General features: G+C 49.9%; 2 protein-coding genes across 2 annotated transcripts; one reads left to right on the forward strand and one right to left on the reverse strand.

Moving 5' to 3' along the window:
- Positions 1-642: 642 nt before the first annotated feature.
- On the reverse strand, positions 643-3738 carry FIESC28_03837 (uncharacterized protein; the record flags this gene model as incomplete). Its single annotated transcript, XM_031157986.1, has 1 exon — positions 643-3738. The coding sequence occupies one exon, from the start codon at positions 3736-3738 to the stop codon at positions 643-645; it is 3096 nt and encodes a 1031-aa protein (XP_031017952.1).
- Positions 3739-4682: 944 nt separating this feature from the next.
- On the forward strand, positions 4683-10154 carry FIESC28_03838 (uncharacterized protein; the record flags this gene model as incomplete). The annotated part of the gene is made up of 1 exon (XM_031157987.1): positions 4683-10154. One exon carries the CDS (start codon positions 4683-4685, stop codon positions 10152-10154), a length of 5472 nt encoding a protein of 1823 aa, XP_031017953.1.
- Between the last annotated feature and the right edge of the window lie 891 nt (positions 10155-11045).

The following is an 11045-nucleotide window of genomic DNA, read 5'->3' on the forward strand; positions in this document are numbered from 1 at the left end:
AGGGAGACAGCGTTACATGCCTTACATTATGCACATTTCTCTGAAACCGGCCAGTATGAGAATAAGGTTCTTTGCTTCTTCGTCATGATTATGGTCGAGAACAAGCGGTGTCAAAATCGTACGCTTCGGAAATTGGTTTCAAGCAAAGTTACCTGCTCATTGTCAAGGATCGGGACCGGGAATGTTAGTCGTTGCACGTGGTTAAAACAATAGGCATCCGGTACTTATTAGTCTATGTATAGGTACGCAGATTAAGAAAGTTGACTACGGTGACTCAGCTTGGTTATTTGCATAGGAACTTACTTTGCCCTTGCTCGAGCTGCTGACTTTTGTCAATACTCATCACTCAACCTTGTAATCAGTTTCTAAATGCGATTTTGCATTGAATATTGTTATGCTGAGGTATCTACCTGCCGTACGCCAAAATGAGACAACCACCACCGAAATTTGACCCGTATTGACCTGACCATGTGCTTATGCTTTCCATGCTCCTTTGACCCCTTAAACTCCTGTCATGATCCGAGCTGGCAGACGCTCAGCACAAACGCCGTGTAAATGATAAAAAGTCCTTTCATGCTTATGTACATAATGATTAGGCACGTGAAAAGCACCCAAAAGATTTGTAGAATCGTAGTGATGCCACTACCATGGACTCTGTTGCCCCTGAGTTTTGACAGGTGATTGTATCGTGACATCCATACTACTATCTTGGTCGAATTCCTCACGCATGATGTCCGCGACCATGTCAAAGGGATCTTGCGACTCGTCCGACTCACGATCGCTCTTAGCAGGACCGTTGAGAGTATTTTGTTGTCGTAGCTGATCAGCTGAAAGGAACGCATCTGCCATTGCATCCGGCAAGGGGCTACCGACAGTGCGCTGGGACTCTGATGGCAAGAGAAGGTGATGGCGACGTATGATAGGTCCCCGCGCGACGGCATTGAAGTGCTTCTGAAACTTGTCGCCTTCTGATGTAGGTAGTTCAGACGTAGGGGTATCGGGTGGCGGAGAGCCCTGACGTCTGGAAAGAGAAGGGCACGGCGTTGCAGGCATGCTCGATTCTGGGCCTTGCATATCAGGCAAAGGTGCAAAAGAGACACGACGCTCAGAAGTATTGCTTTCCCAAGGATTCTTGGTCGCGGAAGCCAAGATGGCTTGCGTGCTAGGGAGGCCAGACTCCGACTTCCTCCAAGCGGCGCGCTTAGCTTGCTGAGCCTTACGCTCTGGAGAAAACATCCCGAAAGACGCGAATGATCTTACTGAGAATTGAGGCTCAGGCGTTGCTGCCTCAGCGGGAGTCGCTGCTATATACTCCTCGTGAACCCCTGCGTCAGCTTCAGTCTCGACCACTGGTGTGGTGGACTCATGTGACACCTGCTGATCCCCCTTTTCAACAATAGGTGTACGCTGCGGAGGGTCGACAGGCAGTTCCGCCGTCTCATCTGTCCAAGGCGTTTGCTCTACTGGACTAGCTGGAATGATAGCGTGACGAGTTCCCGTTTGCACTGATTCTGTGTCTCTTACGAGCAAAGAACCAGGAGAGAGTGTAGCATACTGAGAAAATTTGTTTGCTACCCATGGGCTTTGTTGAGAGAAGGATATTGTGGCATCTTCTTTCAAGTGCGACGGGCTTGGCCGCTGTTTTAAAGATTGCTCATACATGGGAGTATTAACAATAGTTGGAGAAGCGTCGTGATTCCATGACTGACTGAAGTTGAAAATTTGACGGCTGTTTGCCATCCCGGGTGTCGATTGGGTCGATCTCGCTCCTGCTTCCTTCTCAGAGACCCTCACGGGACTGGAGGCTGGACCTGCCAAGGTAATATTTCTTCTGCTTGACGATGTCTGTTGTGGAAAAGATGCAGGAACAGATTGGGAATCTGATTCTCCATGTTCCAATGTTCCAGACGGTGTTGTCTCTGCTTCTTGTATAATCACGATTTGCGGCGTGTTGTCGGAAGTTACTGATGGTGGTTTGGCCTCTAGGGTGTCTTCCTCACTAGCCTCCTCGCCCTCGGCATCTTCATCAGAATCATCTGCTGATTCAGTTTCACTGCCTCCGGGACCATCAATCGCAGTCGGGTTGTCTCTTTCTCTCGGTGTCATTTGAATATCCATAGCTTGAGCTTCACTATCCTGCTGAGCTGCGCCATGTGGTTCTGGAGCAATGGTCTTTACCGAAACCTCCGTTGTTTCTTGCATATCTACATCATGGACCTCATCGCCTCTCTGAGCTTCGTCGAGCGTTTCTTGAGCACAAGTTCCTACAGGCGATGTTGTCGAGCTTCGAGGAGACTTTTTAGAAAGCTCAAATTCAGAAACTGTAGGCTCAGTGACAGAAGGTGGCTTGTTGGCAATATCGATAGTGCTATGTGTGACTTCCTCAGGGAGCTTTGGCTCGTCGAGCTCTTTACTGGAAACCGATGATGACGATGAGGATAAATTTGCGGTGCCGGACATAGCTGTATCCACCGGCAAATTTGAGGTCTGTGGATCAACAAGCTCCTCTGTTGGGGTACTGGCCTTCAAGTCCGAGATAGAAACGATACTATCCATATACTGGTCGTGAGAAGAAAGGCCAGACCAAGTGTCTTCAGCACCTTCTGCCATAGATTCATCTTCGTCCGGCGTAGCGTTGTTGTCCTGATTGAGCTTTTGCCGCATTTTGAAGCAGAAGCTTTCATCTTCCTGTGTCTCAAAAGCTGGGCTAATGGCAAGAATGTTCTTTGCAGTATTCTGTGGCTCTAGGGCAGATTGCCTAGAGATGAGCTGCTGTCGGGATATAGGAGCCTTGCTCGGTGTTTGTTGGCCAGACGTGCTTTGTGACACGAAATTGACTTCTGGGTCCAGGACCGGAGTGTACTGTAAGTGCGACAAGGGTGATGACGAGTCCGCGGGAGCTTGGTCTGATTCAGCATCATCACGAGATAGCTCATCCTCTGAAGCCTCTTCCTGGACGTTTGAGATATATCGTTCTGCTGTAACGGCCGAAGATGGCAAGTGGCCGGGGGCACTCGTAAAAGAAGCGTTTTTCGCGTGGGCAGCTGAACTTGGAAGTTGAGGTTTCGGCCGGATGGGAGTGTCGACAGAACCCGACTCCATAACATCTGTTCGTTGACGCTTATTCGTCAAAAGTTTCAACCAGGAAGAACCATTTGCTTTTCTCTTTCTCTCGGATGCTGATGTTTGTGGGGTTGACGCCCAGAATCGATCCTTTTGTTCCTCTCCGAACTTCACAGAATCCCTCCATTGCTGGACCTTAACCAGTTCATCTTGTTCTAGGTAAGGATGCGGTTCAGTCTCAGATGTCTGGTTTAGGCTTTCGGGGCTCGGGAGGTGGCATTCCAGACTATCGTGGGGCTGACGGACGGTTTCTGGTATTGTTGACTTTCGCTTGACCTTTGCTGACCTTGACAGCTTCCCAGGGGATGTCCTTATTCTTGCAGAAGCCTCAGCTGTACGGTGCTTCGACCGCCAAGGATTCACCCAGTTTGTTTCGTTTGGCTCGAAGGGGCCTTTCAGTATTGCAGTCAAAATGAGTGGCGTCTTGCCATCAAGAAATCGCTGGCCTGCTGCTTCGTATCGAATCTTTCGGACAGCGGAGCTTTCGTAATCTTCGTCGTCTGATCCTTCGTAATAGACATCCTCGGGGTCACAAGTCGCTTCGCAGTATATCGTACCGTCTCCCCAATCGAGTGCGAGCTCGTCCGCTAGAGGGTCAACACACTGTTTGGTCATAACTTTGATGTTGGAGGGTTTCGCCCTCCGCGTCGTAAAGACTTGTCTTCAATTTTAGCATACATGGATCAATACCACTTTCATGGTACACAAGTCCAGGGTGCCGCTGAACGTTAATTGTGAATCGGCATGCACAATCACCCGGGAGACGCGCCCCGCGCCATATCACGTGACGTCGCGTAAAGTGCTTGCTGCACGTCATGACTCTGCAGACAAGAACCATGATTCATCTAGGGTATCTGATAGAACAATTCAATGCCTTTCTTTCAATGGTGTTCTTTTCCACTGATCACAACTATAGATAATTACAGCTGGGAACTAGATGCTGTGGACTGCCTATCTATTGAACGACTCCTTTAGTAATCAGGCTTAGAAAAGCCTTACCACGTCGTCAAATGTTCATTATGATAGATCATGGGCTTTCAACACGGAACTCCAGGAGACATCTGAAGTCACATTAAAGAGATAGTGAATTTTCTGTCGTGTCGCAGGGGTTATATCTCCGCTACCTTAAAACTGGTATTTGAACAAAGATCCAAGATCCAGAATCATAGCGTCGACACGTGATTCTCGCAGGGGTGATCGTGTTGACACAGCAACAGGCCTAACCAGAACCAGGACCCTAGTCTTGTTTATTCCGAACCTCGAGTTCAAGGATACGCGCAAAACATCCGCCTCACGATCTCGATTTCCCCATGCTTCTGTTTGTTTAATGTTTTTGTTGTGACTTCATGTCTATCTCTCAAAAACCTACTTCTTACCACTGATTTAATACATTTTCACTTCAGCATACACAATACCTCCCTTCCGTTCTTCTACACACACGTATCGCATTCACACCTCCTTTGCGACCCCACCATCCGCCGTCGCAATATAATTTTGTTTAGTTCATGGCTTCGCATTGACTTTTTTTACACGTTGATTTCCGGTTGTAAAGCGACGCCATGGAGCACGCTTGGCTGGACTCTCTATCTGAGGACTGGGTTTCCCAGCCCGGTTCTGATTCATCTGCCATTCAACTTCCTCCCCTGAAAGACGCCGAAGAGCCCAAGCCCAAACTTAGAGGGACCCCGAGCCGGATACCGCGTAGAACGATAGGCACACGGCCCCAATTATCAACCGCCCGCGATTCAAGCTTCAATATCCTCAGCGAGCGAACGCCGAATGGTATCAACATCTCGAGCCATCGAAACAAGCAGTCATCAGGAGATTTTAAACCGGCGCGTGGAACTTTCGCCAGTAGATCTGTCTCTGCCTCCACGAGTGCTTCAGTTGTCCACAACACTATCCAACACAAATCCTCTCCTGGTAGGCAACAAGATACACCAGAGTGGAAGAGAAGATTGGTGTATGGTGACGTCGAGTATGGCGAACAGCGCGACCTGTTTTGCTCAGCTGCGACCGGTCTACAAGACATGTTCAAGCCACCTACACCGTCGGGCGACGATGCCGACCACGAGCAGCGCCAGGAGTCCTCTATGATGCCGTCTAGTCCACCTTCATACCCCTCGCGCATCATGAGTAACGACCTCGAGCCCGACCTAGACCCACTCGATGAACTGGATGAATTCGACGACCAGGAGCCTATGTACCCGAACGACGTTACACCCAGCCCGAGCCCTAGAAGAACGCAACGAGAGATCAAGTATAAGCTTAATGTGGAAGATTCTATGGGCTCTATTCTATGCAGCCCACGGGATGAAGAAACTCCTTCGAGACCGCGAGACCAGATTTATCGCGACGAAAGCTGCTTAAGCGCTCCCTCGGATGCCAATGACACCTCGCGAAAGGTTAGTGGACAAAGCGTGGTTCGCAATGAAGATTTCAGTCCGATTCTTATTGGAAGACAAAGCGACAAGGAGGGCAACATGGATTTTGCACCCATTGAGCTGCCGGCGGACAAACTAAAAAACAAACTTGAAGCGCTGCGTATTAATCAGATGCTTCTTGATCCTAACGTTGATCCAAGAACGGGTTTCGATAGCCACAGCCCAGGCCCCTCCGATAACGTCGAGGACACCGAGGAGTACGGCACTCGAGGAGGATTCCTGAACACCCAAAGGGGAGGTCGATCTGGGGACGGCTCTTTTCGCTTCAGAGACCTCAGCCCCGGTTTGAATGTTGATACAAGCGGTATGCTTGCCGAGGAGTCTCTGCAGGCTAGTACTCCCAAACAATATCCCTCTATCCGAACAGAAGCTACCAATCCTTATCAATCGGACTACTTCAACATCAGCCCGGCTCTTCCACGGGCTCCATTTCCCAGCCCCGACAAAAAGGAGATCTCTTCTGGCCGAAGTGCGCCATCCGCTGGAAGCCCCCTTAAACTTTTCGGCCCTTACGATACATTTACCAACCAAACACTTCTTCGACGTCTTAGTCAGTTTGAGGAAGGCATGTCTGGTACACCGTCCCGCCAGTCGCTCGGATCTCCTGGTCCGCATAGTCAGTTCGACTCCACCGTTCACGAACGCTCTGAAGTTATGTCTAGCCCGTCTTTGCCTACACTGGCCCCTAATCATGGTCCTGGCAAGTTCTTCAGCCGTTTCGGTCTTGGCGATCTTGAAGGGTATGAATTCAGCGAGGAAATCTCCTACGCTACTCAAGGTGACGCAGCTTATTCTGATAAAGAAAATGATGCTCCTCAAACGTCAGCCCCCCAATCCCCCGAACCAGTTTTACAAAGTCCGGAACGACCCTCGTCGCCTGCTGAGCATCCGGAACTCCAAATTGGCCGACGCCGTAACAAGTCAACATCTTCATCCACGAGCAAGCATCAAAAGACAGCATCCGGCTCAAGTCAGATCCGCAGCAAAGCTTTGAACCTAGCCATGGGAGCACCTGGCAATGGCAACACCCCCAAACGCGATAGCGGATCAGAGGGTAAGAGACCTCGAACGTCTCCGTCCAAGGACCCAACCCCGAAGCGTCGACGCACGCTCCACCGGGCTGACATTGCTTTCGGTCGCGAGTTTCTTCTCGAGGGTGTAGAATCTGCAAGCCGCGATATGCAGTCCATAATGGGAAGGAAACGTAAGGATGCCCGACCCGGGGACTACCAGCTCGCTCACCCGAGTGTTCTGGCGATGCGAACAATTCTGCACCCGCACAGCCCTGCGGCTAGCCGTAGGTCATCGCTGCGCACTGATCCAAACATGACTCTGGACTCTGAGGCCGACGATATCAACGATCTGTTGAAGCACTCATCCGTTCGGGCCCTGCAACAGGAGATGCCAGGTACTGCCACAGAAGACCATAGTGAAGTGGATCGGAAACCTTCGATTATGACCCAGGACTTCGTCAACCAAGCGGCGCAGATCATGGCTATGATCCGAAATCAAGTCAGACAGCCAGGCTTGTCAAGTGTCGAGGAATCAGAGGCGGAGAATGCTACGCCTGAAGTCGACGATGCTGACGACTCTTATCAGGAGTCTACAAATGAGCCTTTATCTCGCCCTCCCAGTCGTGAGGGTAAACCGATGTCCAGGGTCCCCCAATATCAAGAGGACCCAGAACTTATCAAGCGACTCAAGAAGTACCAAGAGATCAGTGACATGGGCGATCTTATTACGTTGTCCATGCGATCTATGGGTCTAGTGAAGGAGGCAATCCTGGCTGATCAAGAAGTTGAACGCCAGATTGAGGGATCTCAACGTAGCCAGCCCGATGTGTCTTACAACACCGAAGAAGGGGTCATCAGCGATCCGCCCAATATTCGTCTGACAGCAGGTCCGTCTCATGATGGTTCATCTGGAAGCCCGGCACGATCTCAATCATCTGGGGTTGATACTAACAGGACATATCCTACGACTTCCTCGCATGCCTCCGAGACTCGTAGGACCATCATGCCTGAAAGTGTATCCCATCTCATTCCCGATCGAGTGGGTAGTATGTATCTTGACAAGCAGAACAACATCTGGATCAAGAAGAAGGAAACACCCACTCGTCAACCTATGAACATCCTACCTTCAGACAGCGATGACGATCCTTTTGCGAGTATCCCAGACCTTTCCGTCGATTTGACTAGGGAGATGGCGAATCTTGTTCTGAATAGCGCGAAGAAGCCCAGTGCTCCCCGTAGCTCGAGCCAGTCACAATCACCCGTCAGTCCTACCAAATCAGTCAAGAATCGATCTGCTAGAGGCTTTATGACCTTGTCTCCGAATGGACACCTGAGCCCAGATATGGCTAGTCTGGCTCGTGAAGAGTTCGAGAAGTTGGATGCACGGGTATTAGAAGATTCGGAGCTTTATCTGGATCAATCTATTGAAGGCGAAGAAAGCTTTAACGACGACAAGACTACTAGCACACCCTCGACGACAACCAAGAGGCGCAACCTTACCATCACATTTTCCTCTCCTGTAGCATCCGTCATCCAAGATGTGGTGCTGGCAGAGGATTTGGACAACCTGGAAGATGACCCAGAGCTTCCCAACTTGCACCCTAACAGTTCCTCGCCTAGGAAATCGCCAGGCTGTGCAAATGTTGGAAAGTCAGCGCTTAAGAACAGCGGGCATGGTTCAAGCCGCCACCATCATACCTCTTCACGAAGCGGACCCGCCTTTGTACCTCGTCCTGTGTCACGCATTGATGAGCAAGATGAGGATAGTACCATCGAGATGCCATTCGACGATCAACGACAAGTCAGTATCATTGGGGATACCAGCGTTGTCAGCCATAAAACACCCGATGCGCGCCGGACCAGCCTCAGCTTCGTTGTTAACCACACGCCTGGCAACAACTTCTTCCAACCGACTCCAGATGACAGTGTACTGATCGGCCAAAACGTTGGGAAGTATTCTCTCAGCCCCTTGTCTGAATTTACTTTCCATAACGCAGATCAGTCGATGGGCTTTGAGGTTAGCTATGTTATGGGCCGTCGACATGCGGCCACGGGTGATGGCTCTAAGAAGGTCATGTCCATGACAATAAGAGAACTCGTGGACAAGCTTAGTGAGGTAGAGCCTTATGAGCCTTACTGGGAAGATATCGCGGAGTTGGATCTTCAGGAAAAGCGCCTGACAAGCCTGCATATGCTAGACCAGTTCTGTGGCAAACTGGTGACGCTTGATGCTTCCAAAAACGCACTCGGACACCTAGACGGTGTACCTTCCAGCGTTCGGCAGCTCAAGGTGTCGCAGAACATGCTAACCGAATTAACGTCCTGGGACCACTTGATGAACCTTCAGTATGTGGACATCTCTGGTAACGAGGTCAAGAGTCTATCGGCGCTTAGAGGTCTGGTACATTTGCGAAGCGTTCGGGCGGATGACAACAGGATAACCAGCCTTGATGGTCTTGATACCCATGACGGCCTTCTCACCCTTCGAGCTCGCAACAACTTAATCGAGGAAGTTGATTTTGCAAGAGTCAAGATGGAACGCCTTACCGAAATCGACTTGGAAGGTAACCAAATATCATCAATCCGGAATTTGGAACATGCACCAGCCCTAGGACGTTTGAAACTTTCCAAGAACAAGCTCACTGGGTTTACGGTGTCTTCCTCCTTCAAAACGCTTCGTCAACTCGAGCTTAGCGACAATGAACTCACGTGCTTAGACATTACCAACATGCCCAACTTGCACACTTTGCACATTGATCGCAACCGCATCACTGAGTTGACAGGCTTTAGCCGAGCTCGAAAGTTAGACAGCCTGAGTCTCAGGGAGCAGCGGGCAGATAAAGCACTCGACCTCGGTTTCCTCTCTTCAGCTTGCGAGGTCCGGAAACTGTTCCTGTCCGGAAACTACCTGGGCACTTTCGAACCTGCGGTGGACTTTCTCAATTTGCAACTACTTGAGCTTGCCAATTGTGGCGTTCAAGCGCTGCCGGACAACCTGGGCCAGCTGATGCCCAACCTGCGAACGTTGAATCTCAACTTCAACGCAATTCGAGATCTGGAACCACTACGATTCATCCCACGACTCAAGAAGCTTTTGGTAGCAGGCAACAGACTTGCTGATTCAACTGCGGTGACGGAGTTACTTATCGAGTTCCCACACCTCACCCAGCTTGATCTCAGAGATAACCCCGTCACACTCGGATTCTATGCACCTATGCAAGTGTTGGTACCTATGGATCGCAGCGGATATGTCGATCCATTTGTGCTGCCTGATGCAGATGTTGAACGGGATGCGCTGTACTCCAGTCGACTGGATGAAATGACTAAACTAAGAAGGCGACTACACCAAATTGTATTTGTGGCAAGTTGCAAGAGACTACGAAAGCTGGACGGGCTCGGCATCGACCGAGAGACGGTTCTAGCCAAAGACGCCGTGTTTCAGACACTGGTTGCTGAGGGCTTGTTGCCAGATGAGACGCTCGTTGGCGAGGTTTCGTCGCCATGCAAAGACGTAACGGCGCAGAATGAGACAATGAGAAGCAGCCGTTGGAATGCGGAAGATAGCTTTGCTTAAGGGAGCATTGCAGTGTACAAAAGAAGACAGAGGGAGAAGTGTATGCATATTTTGAACGAGGCGTTCATGGAATGTTTTTGATAATGACTTTGATTTTTGTTAGATCAAGGGAGCGAGAGGCCAGGGAACGGCCATCAAAGGAAAGGGGGGTAAAAAGGTTTTTAACGAATGAACATGGCATGGGCTGTCAATTGGGATTGGCATTGGTCGGAGTTAATGGGTTGTCTTATTACGAGTAATTACTATAAGTACCTCCTGCATACATGAATTGTATGGATATATGGCATAAGAAGTCATTGAAGATGAGCAAAGTTTCAAGTGCGCGATTCATAATTAATTACAAGAAGCATTGACAAGGGTGGTGGTGTCGTGCCTTTCGGCTGGTATCAGGTACTTGTCCTTAACGGGAGGTAATCTTCAAGGGTACCTTGTGAACGCGGGTAAATTGACTGCAGGATGAAGTCACGCTGATCATGCTGCAGCCTCATCGACGTCAGATATACTCTGTACGCATGCTATCTATCCGTAATGAGAGCGTAAGCTTTTGTTGATCAACATAACATGTGAAGCTGAGAAAAGCTTTACCAAGCCTTGCCTTTGAGTGTCGCGTGACAGACGACGAGACACATATTTCAAACGCGTTGGTTCACGAAGAGAAAAGCATCTGTTTCTCTTGATAGCTGAGACAGTGTCAAAGTATCACCCTTGCTCGACCTAGGCCGGGGTAATGTAATGGGCTAAATTGTTAGGGGACATATGTCAGGTTCTGGAATTGCAATGGGTGCGGGAATCTTCGGGCTGTTGGCCAGGCGTAGTCTAGCTGGGATGGCCCTGGAGATGAAATCTATCTCAGCGCACGAGCTTGTAAGTGATCCATCCAGTCAAAGCTTT

The sequence above is a fragment of the Fusarium coffeatum genome (genome assembly GCF_003316985.1).
Source record: "Fusarium coffeatum strain FIESC_28 chromosome Unknown BRIP53273_contig_80, whole genome shotgun sequence".
Classification (NCBI taxonomy): Eukaryota; Fungi; Ascomycota; class Sordariomycetes; order Hypocreales; family Nectriaceae; genus Fusarium; species Fusarium coffeatum.